The 18,990-nt window shown below is 35.5% G+C and overlaps 1 protein-coding gene across 1 annotated transcript in view; it reads left to right on the top strand.

Annotated features, from left to right (window-relative positions):
• The first annotated feature begins 1,623 nt into the window (after nucleotides 1-1,623).
• The window catches only part of LOC123552535 (AFG1-like ATPase), a 91,131-nt gene continuing 73,764 nt past the window's right edge, over nucleotides 1,624-18,990 (top strand). Inside the window, exons 1-6 of the mRNA XM_045342256.2 lie at nucleotides 1,624-1,784; nucleotides 6,254-6,420; nucleotides 8,348-8,405; nucleotides 11,063-11,164; nucleotides 11,991-12,121; nucleotides 17,016-17,115. Of these exons, the coding sequence (XP_045198191.1) occupies nucleotides 1,694-1,784; nucleotides 6,254-6,420; nucleotides 8,348-8,405; nucleotides 11,063-11,164; nucleotides 11,991-12,121; nucleotides 17,016-17,115 (649 nt within the window). The 5' untranslated portion in view covers nucleotides 1,624-1,693. The remainder of the gene's footprint in view (nucleotides 1,785-6,253; nucleotides 6,421-8,347; nucleotides 8,406-11,062; nucleotides 11,165-11,990; nucleotides 12,122-17,015; nucleotides 17,116-18,990) is intronic.

The raw sequence follows: 18,990 nt of genomic DNA on the forward strand, positions 1-18,990 counted from the left end.
TGATGATTCTAAGGCTAAGTTTAATATGAAAGATAAACGGAGAAACAGAGTACATGTACAAACAATTAACAACAGACAAGCAGAAAGAAATGTTACAATAAATGATAGACAAAAATTTCATTCTCCTGTGAAAACTGTCACAGCGCCAATCAAACATATTAAGAGACCTTTAACTCCTTGTTCTATTGCCAAGAGGACGACAAGGAATCAACTCATTTCAGTTATTCTTATTATAACAACTGAAGAGAAATTACAGCTGGGAACATATTTAAATATGCTAAAACATGATTAAAAACCCTATAAAAATGACAAATGGTTGCAGCATGTGCAGTGTGTTGGAGAATACTCCCCCACCCTCACCCCAATGCGAACCCGACTTCGATATTATGTCGCCAAAACAAAAACAAAAAAGGACAGCAGAAACCCTGTCAATTTGTATATTAGATAAGTTGATCTGTTCTTTGATGTAAAACTCGTATGTGGTAAGCATTTAATCAAACAATCGGTATTGTCAGTTGATATTTTGTATATAATAAGGGAAAAGGAAAATGAAGAAAACCTGCATGCTTTAATATCAATAATCATAACTGAAGTGTATTTAGTACGATAGAACATGGCGTTATTATTTAGCAGTTGATTTAGTAAAATAATTGTGGTTTAAAATAAAGATTTTCGTGTGCGCATCCAACAGAACGGAATAGCAAATCAACAGTATATTATTACTAAACATTAAGTTTCTGTTGCTGTCTGATGTCAAAGTGATTTCATGGACCTACCCCAATTAAAATCCCAGGAAAATGCTGTTTACTTAAGTTAAAAGTCCATAACGAACATTAAAGAAACAAGATCCACCGTAATGCGTTGCAATTGTACCACCGCACACTGCGTTGGAATGATTTTTGGTCGATTTTTTCTTATGCCTGTAATGAAAATTCACCTATTACGAAGAAAAAGTTTTTGCTTGACATGGCCGTACTTACGATTTGCTGCAAACATGCTCAGGGATCGTTTTGTACAAGATTTTAGCATTTTAATGGGAATTCTACAAAAACGGCAGTCCCTCGTCAAAATGTACAGAAGTGTTTACATTAATGACAAAGAATTGCACTGAACAAGTGTTTCTGGTTGGAAGAGTACACATGTGGGCTCCTGTCTCACTGGTTGTTTTCAGTCAAACGTGCAAAGGACATTAGAAAACGTACCGATGGCAGCATAAATGTAGTCAGCCGTCCATATTTCTCCACCGCTTCTGCGACGAATCCTCCACCGCTGCGGCGTTGGAACCACCGCTTCTGCGAAAGTTATGGCCAGTGTGGTTACGAGATACAAGGGACGTATTCACAAACAGTTTACATTACTTAATGCCGGTTAATTGATTATTAAACAATCAGTTCCGTGCCGATTATCATGATATCTAGTTAAATAATAAAATAAATAGGTGTATATTATTATGCTTTTTGACAGATTATATATAGCTTTTTGTTCTGCTATCATCAATTGGAACCATACACTTTATATGTCTATTATAAAAAAAAATATTATATTATTATGAGACTTTAGAGGGGATGGCTCGCTGAGAATGTCCTATCAGTTAGTGAATTTTACACATTGTAGAAATAATGGACGAAACGACAAGGGAGATAATGCCAGCTATCCCAAATATTTCGTAAAGTTTTTCGGGAGATTTGCAGACATGAATGGAAGAAACTTCTTATTTAAGCACAAGAAAAAACTTAAAGATATTTGCAAGGCATATTTACTTACTGGTGCACGAGAATCAGGAGGTATTATGATAGTTTTCATTCAAAAATGATCAAGGACATCTGTTGACGCAACCACTGGCAACAAATCGGATATGAAACATTAAGCGGATATTTTAATTTTCACAAACATAATTCGAACCTAGAGCACCGAAATCATTTGAAGCCTTTGTCTATTTAAAAGTACATTTGGAAAAGTTTAGTTTTATGTTACTGGTATTAAAGTAAAGGAAGTGGCTAGGGGCCTAAAATTTTTAGGCCTTTTTTGCATTAATTGTTTGATCTTTCCTGTAAATTAGTAAGGCCACACCAAATTGATAAGTTGTTCATCGGATTTTTTTCTGAAAAATTTGAGGCGGCGAGCGAAAAAATAATTTAAATATTTTTTTTGGTTTTTGAGAAAATCAGGAGCGAGCGAGGAGCGAAGAAATATATTTGTCTTGATTTTGCTCTCGATTGACTAGTAAAAACCTTAAAATAGAACGTACAGCCCTTTTATATTAAAAATAATTCACCAAGGATTGAGAAAATTTTACCTGCAGACGCACAACAAAGCGAACTCGTGAAAAAAGGTAATAACATTGACATACAGTACAGTGTAATCAAATAATATATGCTTTTGAAAATGCTGTTAGAAAATACGTAATATACAACAATGCATTATAACCTTAAACCATAATTATGAGATAGATATGTGACTTGAATATTTACTGCTATGAAAATGTAGCATTTTTAGCTTGACTTTTCGGTCGAATATCTTTGTTATTATTAAAGCTTTTGACTTGAAACTTAAAATAGTTATTCACTATTAAAGTCTACACCAGGAGAAACAATCCCCATAACTCTGATTGAATTTTGACAGAGTTATGCCCCTTTTTAACTAAGAATATTTTGTTTAAATTTTATATAATGTCCAATAGCTCTGTTTTCAAAGCTTTTGACTAGTATGCCCCCTCTAATTCAGTGTCAAGCACTTAAAAAGTCAAGCATGCTGTCTTACAGACAGCATTTGTTCTAACTTCACTTTCTTAATAAATTAAATTTGTTGAAACAATGTCTCAATTAAGGTCTGAAATGGAGATTAATGTGCATTAAAATTATTCTACACAATTCATAATGTAAATCCCTTACCCCACCCACTTTCGTATACAAATGCTGATCATTTGGACAGAAAAACAGAAAACAAAAGTTGACTGCATCAATAAGTATTAAATACCAAAATAATGTAGACTGATGTTATCAAAAAATAGTATTTTTTTCATCGAATTTTCAATGAAATAATCCGATTTTGTGTTGCAATTTATATTGGCAAACATTTGAAAAAATGGCGTAACGCATGAAGGGGAAATACTTTAATGCAACTAAATATAGTAATATGATTATATTATAACGGAGTGTCGTTTAGATATGTAATTATTAGTGATTAAAGTCCATTTTAGACAATCTGGGACGGAATTATAAGCATTTGTACGCTGTTACGTTCATAAAAAGTACGCACCAACAAATTTTGGCTTGGTTTTTTTCAATGGGGCGAGCGCAAGCCAAAATCATAAAAAAATATTTTTTTTGTGTTTCTGAAAATATACGAGCGGCAAATCCGATGAACAACTTTTTAATTTGGTGAGGCCTAAGTGTAAAAGTTTAAACATACATATTTTCTTTGTTATTGTCTTTTCCAAGGGTGTCAGCTCTTTCACTCCCAAGTCTTTTCCTCCCCTGACTGTCCACTCCCATTTTCTTTAAAAAGGTGACTTTTCACTCCCAGTTTTATTTTCTTCTCTAGAAACTATATTTTGATTAATGGGAGGTCAATAAATGCTTTTGAAATGTTTTATGTATGATAGTATCTCTTTTATAATGCAGATTATGTATATTGAGAAATTTTGTAAGATTAATTTTTACTGAGATAATAATCTAATGATAATCCAAAATATAATCTAGAAATATTAATGATGGTCTTTATTTTTTATTTTGTATATCATTTGACTATGTAATTATTAATACTCTGAAAATGAAAGTTTAATTATAAATATTCTGAAAATGCAAGTTTAATTTGTTTTGAGTATTTTCATATAAAAAGGATATTGAAAAAGAGAGAGAGGATATATCAAAAAAATATTTATTTAATAAAACTTTACTTTGATGTCCTAAATATGTAATGATGTAAACTGCTGAGAACTTTTAGGTTTGCATTCATTGAAATTGACTAATAGAAACTAAAATTTAGAAACTAAAACTGTAACTGGAAAACATTCTAACAAAATTCATACTTCAAAAAATTATTTACAGTAGATAACTTTTTATTTTTATGTGTATATTTTTTTAATCCTTTGGTCAAAATTTTCATAATTCATAATACCATTGTGTATTGTAATTTTTTTTAATTTATATTAATAACATTTCCTTATACCTTGTGAATAATTTGTGAAACATCTTTGATATTGTGTATATTTAAAAGCCACCCATTATCTCATCACCATGAGATTTTACCTCCTTGATTAGTTGTATATACAAAGTCATCAGTTATCTTATCACTTGTGTTTGTTTAACACTCCTTGATTCCTTGGTTGAAAGTTGCTAGCCTAATCATCACCTTTCAGATCAATATCATATAGAAATTGCAGACTGATACTTCTCATTTTTTAAAAAGTTAAAATTAATAATATACTTTTAGATTATTAGTTTTTATTTAGCAGAGCAATTACTTACTTTTTCCTATACCCTTACAGAAAAAAATGGTCTGTGGTGAATAGATGCGGTGAATGGTTGGTGAATGATTGGTTAATAGAAAGTGAATGAAGTTTGGACCATTAACATTTCATTAACTTTTCACATGCAAATGAGGTCTGCGGTGAATGAGCTTGCGAACAGTCTGCGGTGAATGAGCTGCGAACATTCTGCGGTGAATGATCTGCGAACTGTCTGCGGTGAATGAGCTGCAAACAGCCTGCGGTGAATGAGCTGTGAACATTCTGTGGTGAATGATCTGCGAACTGTCTGCGGTGAATGAGCTGCGAACAGTCTGCAGTGAATGAGCTGCAAAGTCTGCGGTGAATGAGCTGCGAGCTGCATGTCTGCAGAAAGCTAGCTTTCGTCTTGTAGGGCAGATTGTCAAGCCCGCCAGCGGTCTGTCAAGTGTGACCTTGACCTTGAACCTAGGGACCTGGTTCTTGTGCATGACACTCCATCTCAAAATGGTGAACATTCATGCCAAAATCCATCAAAATCCCACCATGCGTGAAGAAGAAATGCTCCGGACAAACTTCAAATTGACATTTGACCTCCAGCTGTGACCTTGACCTTTGAGATAGGAACATGGGGTTTGCACATGACATACCTTCTCATTGAGGTAAACATTTATGCAAAATATAAACAAGATTGGTTCATGCATGTCAAAGTTATGGTCCGGACAAAATCGGAAGCACACACGCACGGAAGCACATACACCAAACCACCAAAAGTGGCGACTATATCGAGCACAACGCAAGCAGGCTTGACAATAAGCTAGTGAATTAGCTGGAAACCTCTGTACATTTACACGCACAAGAAAGTCATGGAAACTGATGACAAAAATAAGTCTACATCTGTTTAGAATTACATGAATCAAATAAATTGAAAAAAATATCACATTTTACTTTTGACATGCCTTGTGTATATCATAGACAATTAAAAAGCACTTACTGTAGCTGATACCATGCTATTCACATAAATCTGCTGTGCTTTGCATGGTCCAGAATTTCAAACTCTACAAACCATTTTGCCGCCAAAACGGGAGCAGCTATTTTATTCACAAATCATGAAATTCAAGTTTCTCCGGTGAATAGAAAGTAAATTCATGATACAATATTGAAAATAACAAGTCCTGCGGTGAATAAGAAGTGAACACTGGAGTCTGCGGTGAATAGAATGTTAAAATGAAGTTTGATCACCAATCATTCACTGGATGCGGTGAATAAACAGCGAACTGCTGCCGTGAATAGCTCCTTTAACTTTCTATTAACTTTTCATTCACCGGAGAAGGCTTGTTCTATATACCATAACACTCTGAAAATCAACTTTTTTACCATGACTTATTAAATTTAGCAGTCTTGTTTTTATGATATATACCTTATTTAGAAATATAAAATTTTAGCATTATAATTATCATACTTGCAATAATATTCAAATATTCTTGGAATATCTATTTAAAATTCAGTTCCAACCTAAATATTAACCATTGAATAGTTTTAAATTGTCATAAAGAAAAATAAGAAATGGGAATGAATAGTCACCCTATAAGGTGACTTTTCACTCCCATATTGGGAGAGAATAGTCAGGGGAGGAAAAGACTTGGGAGTGAATGGTCCGGAATTCCTTTTCCAAGATGCAACCAATTTGCTTGCAAAATTGGGGGAAAATGAGATTGATATTTTTCACTGTGAAATAAGCCATATGTATTTCATTGTTGTATTTCATTTTTCTACCAAAAATATGTAATTATTTTACATTTTCAGTGCAAAATGATGCAGCATCACCTATGTCAGTGTATATGTCTAGAGTTAATCAGGGACAGCTAACTGAGGATGAATACCAGAAGAAAATAGTTGCCTCCCTTGATAGATTAAATTCTCAGCTATTAGATTATAGACCTCCAGTTAAAGCTAATGCATTTATTGAAAAGGTAAAGTGAAAGTACAAGACTTAAATTTTGGCATTTGTGATTTGAGTTGATTTTGCTACAGTTTGTTGAAAGTGAATGTGGCTCAAACTTCTGTCATGTTGCACCTAAAATTAAGACTGTTTATAATTTTTGTAAAATTCAGTTTTGAGCCTGTTTGACCACTGCAAGACAGATTAAGATTTGATTTTTTATGGTTTTAAAGAAGTGTACCTTGTGTGAAATCATTGAATTTCACAGGCATGAAATTATAGCTGCTTCATGGAGATCTGAAAATGCAGATTTCAAATTTTGCAGATAGAATCAATGATTTATTTGTTCATTGGGATTAATTCTTAAGGATTGAAACAACAATGAAACCAATAAAAGTACGCATAGTCCCACGCAAATACTACACATTAAAGGATCCTGCCCACTTAGCTAAATAGGGAGAACGCCGATCTACGGATCTGGGGTCATGAGTTCGATCCCAGTGCGGGGCGTGGGAGACAATCAAAATCCCCTTGATCAAAATCCCCTTCACTGAAAAATGACAGGGTGTTACAAAATCCCCTTCATACTTTTGCAGGGGGTATCATAATCCCCTCTGTGATTTTACTTATTTCATCAAGTTCAAATACAACTATATACAACTTAAAAGTCTACTGCATAAAGCACGTAAATACAATGCCTTTAGCAAACATAATATAATTTGGAGCACTGATATCTATATATCTATACTGTTAATCACAGAGGGGATTATGATAACCCCTGCAAATGTGTGAAGGGGATTTTGTAACACCCAGTCATTTTTCAGTGGAGGGGATTTTGATCAAGGGGATTTTGATATACACTCGCGGGGCGTGTGTTCTCCGCGGTTATTTGATAAAAGCGGTGCAGCGAACAGGGGCCAGTTGTTCGAAACATTAACCGGCTGTTAAACTAACCGCTGGTTAAATTTTGATTGGTGGGAAACACTAGTACGATGTTCTGATTTTATTGTAAAGACTTTTCAAATTTCATAATTCTTAACTCATACATTTGGTTTTCTAAGTCTTCTAAAATGTCAAAAACTAACCCTAAAAGTTAATCAACTGTTAGCTTAATCCCCTGTTATAGTTTCGAACAACAGGGCCCAGGTTTGTACTGGTACAGAATCCAGGAATGTTGTTAGGTTAACTGCCTGCCGTTACATAACTGAAATACTGTTAAAAAACAGTGTTAAACCCAAAACAAACAACACATTAATGGTACAGGGAAATCATATATGTTAAAGGTATTGTGAAACAATATGCATTATTTAAAGGTATTTTAAAGTTATTGTTATTTATGAGGGACTGAATGGATTTAGTGGTTGTGTCAATCTGTAAAGTAAATCCCAGTGAAGAAATTAACTCCCATTTATTTGGCTTGACAGTTTTGAATCCACACAGGGTGGTCAAGTGGTCTGAGAAGTCAAGGTCAATGACTTCAAGTCACTTCCTCCTCACCACTGTAGGTTCAAATTTCACTTTAGGTGTAGAATTCTTCTTTATGATGAAGCTGTCCAGCTGGCTTATGGAAGGCCAGTTGTTCTACCAAGGTGCGCGACCATACCTTAAGCAATCTACTTAGGTTTTTATCCACCACCAAAATGTGGAAATTCACATTATGGCTTACAGTTATGTTGGTGTTAAAAAAACTGAAATCCGTACATTCATGTCACCATGAGATAACCATTCTTACCGAACCACAGAATTTAATGATTTTACATAACTCATAACCTTGTTTCATGTATTTTAATAAATAGTATTTTATATCTTAGTAAAGATTTTCAACAAGTAGAATTATTTTATGCAGTTTGTTTATTTTTTATAATGATATTTTGCAAACTGGATTATAGCACCATACTCTCAATATCTTTATAGATGTTGCACACTAAAGAATTGTATTTAAATTTTTTCTTTTTCAGTTCTTCGGCCAACAGAAGGTCAATGCCCCTAAAGGATTGTACTTGTATGGAAGTGTTGGTAAGAAACAGTTTAACATCCTTGGAATTTTTTCTTGGAATTCCACGCATTCCTTAGCAACGTTGCAGTAAACAAACATAAAAAGATTTATCCTAAGAACCATACATGTATGGTTTACATCTGTACAATGGCATTGAATAAAAATGCTGTATCCCTACCTCTTCAGATAGTAAAAACAAATTCCTGCATTCATATTTGATTGTAAGTTCTGAAAAAAATTGAAGAGAATTGAATAATGAACATGTTAAACAACTCCAATTCAGATGTTAGTTGTGTATGTATTGTGAAAAAAGTTAAAACTGGAGTGGGACTTTGCCTGCCTAGGTCATATTGGGAATTAGTGTCACATTGATGTGGAAGGCGTTCTTACAACTTAATTTATTAAGACCCAATGACTGTTTAAAGGAGCACACTACCAGATGTACCGGTACATAAAATTTTCAAAGTTTAGAATGTACTTTGTAGTTTTGTTTGTTAGTAATTGTAAACAAAGTTGTAAGGGGGGGGTATACTGGTTTCAGGTTGTCTGTCTGTCCGTTCATCTGTCTGTCTGTCCATCTGTCCGTAGACACAATCTTGTGCGCTCCATCTCTCCTCATCCTCTTGACACAATTTAATAAAACTTCACACAAGTGATCAGTATCAACAGTAGTTGTGCATGGGGCATGTTAGGTTCTTTCAGAAAAAAAAATTGCAGAGTTACAGGACTTTGTTTTTTGTTACTATACTATATACATATATATACACACAATTTCGACTGTCTTAAGTAGCCACTTGCCAAGTACGCAGCCAGATTTTGTCACTCCCATTGCAGGCTGTGTAAGGCTGGTTTGAATGTACTGTTTATTTTGATATTGATTTATGATTCTAATCATTCCACAGATTTTTAGCTCACCAGAACACAAAGTGCTCAAGGTGAGCTATTGTGACCGGTCATTGTCCGGCGTGCATCGTCAGTCGTGAGTCATGCGTCAACATTTTGCCTTGTGAACACTCTAGAGGCCACATTTGTGACCCAATCTTTATGAAACTTGGTCAGAATGTTAGTCTTGATGATCTCTAGGTCAGTTCGAAACTGGGTCATGTGGGGTTAAAAACTAGGTCAGTAGGTCAGATCAAAGAAAGAGCTTGTGAACACTTTAGAGACCACATTTTTGACCCAGTCTTTATGAAACTTGGTCAGAATGTTAGTCCTGATGATCTTTAGGTCAAGTTGAAAACTGGGTTATGTGGGGTCAAAAACTAGGTCCCCTGGTCAGATCAAAGGAAAAGCTTGTGAACACTCTAGAGACTACATTTTTGACCCAATCTTTATGAAACTTGTTCAGAATGTTAGTCTTGATGATCTTTAGGTCAAGTTGAAAACTGGGTTATGTGGGGTCAAAAACTAGGTCAGTAGGTCAGATCAAAGGAAAAGCTTGTGAACACTCTAGAGACCACATTTGTGATCTAATCTTTATGAAACTTGGTCTGAATGTTTGTCTTGATGATCTCTAGGTCAGATTTGAAACTGGGTAATGTGGGGGTCAAAAACTAGGTCAGTAAATCAGATCAAAGGAATAGCTTGTGAACACTAGAGACCACATTTGTGACCCAGTCTTTATGAAACTTTATCAGAATATTAGTATTGATGATCTCTAGGTCAAGTTTGAAACTGGGTCTAAAAATAGGTCAGTAGGTTAGATCAATGGAATAGCTTGCAAACACTCTAGAGACCACATTTGTGACCCAATCTTTATGAAACTTGGTCAGAATGTTAGTCTTGATGATCTCTAGGTCAAGTTCGAAACTGGGACATGTTGGATTAAAAACTAGGTCACCTGGTCAGATCAAAGGAAAAGCTTGTGAACACTTTAGAGGCCACATTTGTGACTCAGTCTTTATGATACTGGGTCAGAATGTTTGTCTTAATCATTTCTAGGTCAAGTTTGAATCTGGGTCATGTGGGGTCAAAAACTAGGTCACTAGGCCAGATCAAAGGAAAATCTTTTCAGTACTCTAGAGACCACGATTCAAGTTTGAAACTCTTGAGAATTAGTCAGAATGTTTGTTTTGATAATCTATAGGTCAAGTTCAACTCTGGGTCATGTGGGGTCAAAAACTAGGTCACCAGTCAGATCAAAGGAAAAGCTTGTGAACACTCTAGAGGCCACAGTTGTAACCAAATCTTCATGAAATTTAGTCAGAATGTTTGTCTTGATTATCTTTAGGTCAAGTTCAACTCTAAGTCATGTGGGGTCAAAAACTAGGTCAGTAGGCCAGATCAACTCTGGTGAGCGATATATAGGGCCATCATGGCCCTCTTGTTTTATGTTTTGAAAATTATTACATTTCGACATTTAATTCTTGAGGCAAGTTCCTATTTACACTAGGTGTTGGTAAAACTATGTTGATGGATTTTAGATTTGAAATTGTGGTAAACCTATGTTGATGGATTTAAGGTTGTTGGTTTTAATGTTGGATTTAAGATTGTGGTAAAAACATGTTGATGGATTCTAGATTGTTGTAAAACTATGTTGATGGATTTTAGGTTGTGGTAAAATAAAATTTATGGATTTAAGATTGCGGTAAAACCATGTTGATGATTGTAAGATTGTGGTAAGACCATGTTGATAGATTTACGATTATGGTAAAACTATGAACTTGATGGATTTCAGGTTGTGGTAAAACTATGTTGATGGACCTGTTCCATGACCAGTGTCAGGTGGAGAAGAAACAGAGGGTGCATTTTCACAAGTTTATGTTAGATGTACATCAAAGTAAGTATCTTTTATGAGGTAAGGGGGACCACAGTGGCCAGGTGGACGTCTAAGTCACTTGTCCCGCATTGCTTTGGTTTTGAGATCTTGCTTGAGATGTTAGATTCTTTATGTGAGAAAGTCACCCTGCTGAAGGACGGTGGTTCTACCAAGGTGCCAGCCTGTGCCTGGAGGTCCACCTGGGGTGTGCCTCCACCAAGACAAGTTGCCATATCGAGGGTTCAATGCAATAAGGGCGTATCTTCATATAATAATTATATGTAGATACGCCCTTATTGCGTTGAACCCTCGATATGACATATATTTGGGTCTTTGTGATATTAAACACTTAAAAACAGCTCTGAAGAATTGTCCAGTAAGAATAGTTCTTGTAAATGTAGAGTGTTTTATGTTTTACCAAACTTTGTGTCTGTTATTGCTGTAATGATAATGATAAAATTTAATTTGCTTGATGTATTTTTGATGCTAACAATTGTCATTTAGTTCTGGGTATTTAGAAAATATCTGTAACTTTAAGATGATTGATATAATATGAAATTCATTGCTGGTTTGATTATATCTCAGAAAGTTTTGATGAAATTAACAGTGAACTACTGAGACATTATTAATACTGTAGGAAAGCTTTTACACACTTCTTTGTTAGGTCAGTCCATGGAATTAAATCCCAACAGAAAAGGTGTGTATGGTAAAATTCCCATTCATTTTATGTTCAAAAGTTGAAATCCACAAATGTGTATCGCTACGAAACAGTCATTTTTGGCCATAACCACAAAATCTTGCACACACAAAAACAAATGTTTTCACAGTATCAGAATTTTGATTTAAGGAATTCATTCGTGGAAACAGTCTTTACCTCGTGAAGTGAATGTGAAGAAGTTGCACTCATATGACCCCATACCTCCAGTTGCACAGAGTATCAGTGATAGTACCTGGTTGCTCTGCTTCGATGAATTTCAGGTAGGTTTGTGTCATGAATTTGCCATGACGTCTCATCACGTCATCTGGCGTCTTGTGTTTTATGCGAATATATCATGTTACATTGATGTCACGTCCTGTTTATATGTGATTGAAAGGTTGAAACTGGAACAACGAATATAAACGGGACATGACATCAACGTCACATATATATTCGCATGATGTGATGTCGCGGCAAATTCATGACATTTTGTATTGTGCAATATTTCAGATTTACCCACTAAGAGTAGCATGAATTGACTACTTCCCATAGATCTGTTTCCTTACAGTAGCCAGCCAAATTATGGCTGCTTCCCTACTAACATTGTCCTAAACAAGGCTGCTTCCCTACTAACATTGTTCTAAATAAGATTGATTCCCTACTAACATTTCCTAGATAAGGCTGCTTCCTTACTAACATTGTCCTAAATAAGGCTGCTTCCCAACTAACATTGTTCTAGATAAGGCTGCTTCCCTACTAACATTGTCCTAAATAAGGCTGCTTCCCTGCTAACATAGTTCTAAATAAGGTTGCTTCCCTACTAACATTTCCTAAATAAGGCTGCTTCCCTACTCTCATTGTTCTAAATAAGGCTGCTTCCCTACTAACATTGTTCTAAATAAGGTTGCTTCCCTACAAACATTTCCTAGATAAGGCTGCTTCCCTTCTAACATTGTTCTAAATAAGACTGCTTCTCTATTAGCATTGTCCCAGATTAGGCACTTTCCTTATATGCCTTAATATTAATATGGATATGAGGTTATTTCCCTACTAACATTAGCCTGAAAGGCTGCTTCCTTAGTGACATCACCCAAAAAGGAAGCTTTCATACTAATATAAACCTAAAGTTTAACATGAGGCTGTTTCTTATTAACATAAGACAAAATTTTAGGCTGCTTTTCTGAATTGGACATGGGAATAACATCAGATCTTTCATGACTGTATATTTTTAGCTCTCCTGAGCCAAAGGCTCATGGTGAGCTTTTGTGACCGCTCAATATCCGTCATGCATCGTCAATAGTCTGTCGTCGGTCTGTCAACAATTTCAAAAAAATCTTCTTCAAAATCACTGGGCAGATTTAAACCAAATTTCGCAGGAGTGATCCTCTTTAGTGGCCCCCTTTCAAATTTAGAAAAAAATTGAATTCCACACAGAACTCTGGTTGCCATGGCATCCAAAAGGGAAAACTTAAAAGATCTTCTTGTCCAAGACCACAAGGCGTAGAGCCTCAGTATTTGGCATGTTGGTGGTCCCATGTTTTACATAGACTTACCGGTACATTGGAAATAACTTTAAAAATCTTCTTGTCTGAAACTCCAGGACTTAGGCCTTTGATTTTTGGTAAGTAGCCGGGGGTCCCAAGTTTTACATAGACTTATATTGGAAAAAACTTTAAAAATCTTCTTTTACTGAAACTGCAAGACCTAGGCTTTGGATACTTGGTATGTTGCATTGCCTACCGACATTATTCGAAAAATGCTCCTGGTTAAAAAGAGGCCCCACCCGGTGGGTCCCAAGTTTTACATAGACTTATGTAGAAAAGAAATTCAAAAATCCTCTTGCCTGAAACTGTACGGCCTAGGCATTTGATATTTAAAAATCCTCTTGCCTGAAACTGCAATGCCTAGGCTTTTGATATTTAGTATGTTGCATAGCCTAGTGTTCCTCTACCAAAATTGTTCAAATTATGTTCCTGGGATGAAAAGAGGCCCTGCCCTAGGGGTCCCAAGTTTTACATAGACATACATAGGAAAAAACTTTTGAAAATCTTCTTGTCTGAAAGTTCCAACTGTTTAATAATTATAATTACCTGATGACCCCAAGTAATTAGGGGTCACTTGACTGACCTTGACCTACTGACCTACTTTCTTGTTTTTTAAGATACAACCTTGAAATCTGGATGACATATACAGTTTTGCACACCGATCTTAACACTGACTTTCAGTGACCATAAATGTGACCTACTGACTTACTTTCTTAATATTTTAACACCAAACATGGTGCCAATAGTCTCGTCTGACTCTGTTCTATAAATAGTAACATACGCCAAAATGTGTTGCACATTTTGTATATTAAGTGTCTAAAATTTTAATCATTTAGTGCTGAAGAAGGTCTTGATAAGACCAAAACCGGTTCATCCATAATTAAAATTGTCTTAACCTATCCCAGTGTTGGTTGTTTACTACCCCTTCCCCACCTTTGTATTTTGTTTTAACATCAGTTTGACATTTGAAACAGATAGCTCATATTACTCAGGTGAGTGATCCAGGGTCATGATCATCATGACCCTCTTCTCTGTTGATATATGCCTCTTATTTTGAACTTTAGAATATTACAAATACAGTCTTACCAGCGCTTCTTCTCCAGTTTCCATGCAACGCAACAAAACTTGGTATTATTATTATTATTATACCAGATTTATATAGCGCCCTTTTCATGATCAATTTCATGTTCAAAGGCACTTTACATAGTTCAAATGCAGCCACACAGGGCGCATAATTCATCCTCTACTAGTACAGACACAGAGTGATCTGACCAGAGGGACAGTGAGACAAAGCCCTCACGACAGAGAGATCAGAAATCAGATACAGGCTTGTCCGGCAAACTTAGCCTAGCTCGTTGCGAATAGACAACCTGGTTCTTTAACGTGCCCAGTGTATAGCACTGATACACGCAAGGATTGCCTGGGTTCCTGACCAGTACACCTCTAGTTGGGTGGGAAACACTGAAAAGCGTTTCTGAAAATTCCCGAGTAGCTCCCGGGAATCGAACCCCCAACCTTGGGATTGGAAGGCCAGTGTGCTAACCACTGAGCTATCCGTCCACCATATACAAATAAACAACATGAATATTGGAATATTGTTGGATTTCCATGTCCAATTATTAATTATTATACAAAGCAGTGTTGCAGGGGTATTAATCTCTCAAGTGATAGCTCCAGTTTCCACAGATATGTCCTATTTCACTATCCAGCATTGAAATAGCTGGGTGCACTGTCTCCTCTGAGCTGATAAATGAGCTTATCATTTGTATAATGGTAAATTTGTCCTGCTTTCAGAGCAACAAATTAGTAGAATAAATGTGTGAAACACCCACTTTCAGAAATAGATATAGAAAAAGGTAAGATTAACTGTCTGTGGATGTGCTTTTGCTGCTGGAGCCCAAAAAACCCACTTCTGGACAAGACTTTCTCCTACTGCTTTATGATTAAGCTGACAAAACTTCTCCCACTGTTAAACAAGTTAAACAGAGCCACTCCATTAACATTTCAAGGTAGATGAAACCCCACATGCTAATGATTCAGGCAGAAAGAAAGATCTGTTGCAAATTTTAATAGCACATACAAGAGGAGTTTTATCCTACCTGCTCAAAATTATGGTTTCTTATGCTGTTAACGGGGAGGGGTTTTCTACCTTGGAGTTTTCAAAGAGGGTTTGTCCTACTTGTAGAATCAAGGAAAGGGGTATGCCTGCTTTATCAAAAACCAGTGGGAGTGGTTTTGCCTTACACTCCTGCTGCTGTTGCAAACTGCAGAAATCATTGCTGGTATGCATGGCTTCCCTGCTGTAACCTAGCTTTAAAAATATGAACCTTTTGTCGTTTGTATAAATTTTATGTAAATTAAGGAATTTTCATACATTTATCCAGAATGCTTTATACGTCTGTGCTTAATACAGCTAGGATATAATCATGTATTTTTGCAGTCATGATCAAGGTGCTGGAAGTATTTTCTTTGATCGGAGTCAAATGAATTTGACTTGTGATGACAATTAACTTTTATTTAATTGTTCAATTTAATTTTCTGTTGCTTTCAATTTCAGTAGATATTTACGATTTCTCCTTATAATACATAATTCACTCCTTTTTTCAGCTTACCTGAAACTATGATTCATGCTGTTGACACTGTCATACAGCTTGTATGTCAGTTTTCTTGTATGAGAATGTCCATAATGTTTATAATTATTTTTAGCATGACTTTTCAAAGAAAAAGTAGAGCTATTGCACTCATCCCGGCATTGGCATCGCCATTGCCATTGGTTAAAGTTTTTGATAAAGTCATATCTCTGTCACTATCAAAGCTATTGACTTGAAACTTAAAATGGTTTTTTACTATCACAGTCTGCACCAAGTTGAGACCTAAATAGTTATTTACAATTAATGTCTACCAGGAAAAACAATCCCCATAACTCTGGTTTGAATTTTGACAGAGTTATGCCCCTTTTTAACTAGAAATTTTTGGTTAATGGTTTTTGATTAAGTCAAAAATATCTGTAACTATCAAAACTTTTGACTTGAAACTTAAAATAATTATTAACTATCAAAGTTTACACCAGGAGAAACAATACCCATAACTTTGATTTGAATTTTGATGGAGTTATGCCCCTTTTTTACTTAGAATTTTTGGTTAAAGTTTTTGATAAAGTCAAATATCTCTGTTACTATCAAAGCTTTTGACTTGAAACTTAAAATAGTTATTTACTATCAAAATATACACCAGGAGAAACAATTCCAATAACTCTGGTTTGAACTTTGACAGAGCTATGCCCCTTTTTAACTTAGAATTTTAGGTTAAAATTTTTTAAAGTTTTTACTGGCAAAGCTCTAATTCAGAGTCAAGCACTGAGAGAAGTGGAGCGTGTTTTATGGACAGCTCTTGTTAAGTAAATGTTGATATTCATTTGATTTTAAAGTTTTTATTTAAGAAATCAAAGTGGGAATTTTGCCTGCCTTTTTCAAACTGAGCCTAGATTTTATCTCCAGATTTATCTTAGATATATGTCATATTTGTTAATAGAGGATACTTTCATGAAGTATAAAGGTCTGCCCCATTAAACCTAGAAAAATTATAGTAGGTCATTGAAGATAGATATATATATATTCTTGATTTAATGCAGGTAACAGATATAGCCGATGCCATGATACTGAAGCGACTGTTCACAGAACTGTTAAACAATGGTGTAGTTGTCGTAGCAACCTCAAACAGAGCTCCGGATGGTAAGCAGAATATATATTCTATTATTCATGACACGGTTGCTTTAACTTGGAACATTATAACTTTGTTACTAATATATAAGGAATTAAAAGAAAATTGTCATAATAATAAGTGACAGATGAGTGTACTCCAAAATACCCTTAGTCAGAACCTTCTTGGTTTAAAAATGTCAAAATGAAAAAGTGGTTCCCTGTACAAAAATAGCAACAAAATCCCCTATTTGATTTTCTTGAAGAAAAAATGTAAAGAAAAGAAAGAAAACAGAAATTCAAAAACTACCTCATATTTGTACCCCTGACAACAAAGTTGTAAGGGGGGTGTATACTGGTTTCAGGTTGTCTGTCTGTCTGTCCGTCTGTCTGTCTGTCCGTAGATGCATTCTTGTGCGCACCATCTCTCCTTATCCCCTTCACAGAATTTAATGAAACTTCACACAAGTGATCAGTACCAACAGTAGTTGTGCATGGGGCATGTTAGGTTCTTTTAGAAAAAAAATTTGCAGAGTTATGGGACTTTGTTTTTTCGTTACTATACTTTATACATAGACACAATCTTGTGTGCACCATCTCTCCTCATCCCCTTGACACAATTTAATGAAACTTCACACAAGTGATCAGTAACAACAGTAGTTGTGCATGGGGCATGTTAGGTTCTTTCAGAAAAAAAATTTGCAGAGTTATGGGACTTTGTTTTTTTGTTACTATACTATATACATAGACACAATCTTGTGCGCACCATCTCTCCTCATCCCCTTGACACAATTTAATGAAACTTCACACAAGTGATCAGTAACAACAGTAGTTGTGCATGGGGCATGTTAGGTTCTTTCAGCGACAAAAATTGCAGAGTTATGGGACTTTGTTTCTTGTTAACATACTATGTACATACAGTCTGCATATGCAATCTTGTGCGTGCCTAATCTACCAAACCCTTGCACACAATTTAATGAAACTTCACACAAGTGATCAGTACCAACCCTAGTTGTGCATGGTGCATGTTACATTCTTTTAGAGAAATATTCTGCATAGTTATGGAACTTTGTTTTTTGTTACTATACTGTATACATACAGTCTATATACATACAGTCCACATAATTATGCAATCTTGTGTGCGTCAAATTGCAATGTACTGTGTCAGTGCATGCGGGGGGTACATTCATCACCTTTAGTGATAGTTCTAGTTTTCGTCTGGTTCCGCTCCCTATTTCCAGAGTAATGACCCATGAAATAGTCAAAATTGCACATTTTCACCTTGTGACGTGCCTAGCTCAAAGCTCAAAAAGTATTTCATATAAATTGATTAAACCTTGCATGAGTCTTTATCATGATATGAACTTATGCACCTCCTATTTTTTTATGCCTCTGCCCCCTATTTCCAGAGTTATCGTCCCTGAAATAGTCAATAATGCACATTTTCACTTCGTGACACACCTAGTTCAAAAAGTATTTAATGCAGATTCATGGAACCTTGCATGAGTCTTAATCATGATATGAACTTGTGCACCTCCTATTTTTCATTTGGGTCCGCCCCCTATTTTCAGAGTTATGGCCCCAGAAATAGTAAATAATGCTCATTTTCACCTTGTGACATGCCTTACTCAAAAAGTGTTTCATATAAATTGATTAAACCTTGCATGAGTCTTTATCATGATATAAACTTATGCACCTCCTATTTTTTGACTGCCTCTGCCCCCTGTTTCCAGAGTAATTGCACCTGAAATAGTCAATAATGCACATTTTCACTTTGTGACACACCTAGCTCAAAAAGTATTTGATACAGATTCATGAAACCTTGCATGAGTCTTAATCATGATATGAACTTGCGCACCTCCTATTTATGCCCCCACTTTGGTGGGGGGCATATAGATTTGCCCTTGT

Source organism: Mercenaria mercenaria, chromosome 4 (genome assembly GCF_021730395.1).
Source record: "Mercenaria mercenaria strain notata chromosome 4, MADL_Memer_1, whole genome shotgun sequence".
Classification (NCBI taxonomy): domain Eukaryota; kingdom Metazoa; phylum Mollusca; class Bivalvia; order Venerida; family Veneridae; genus Mercenaria; species Mercenaria mercenaria.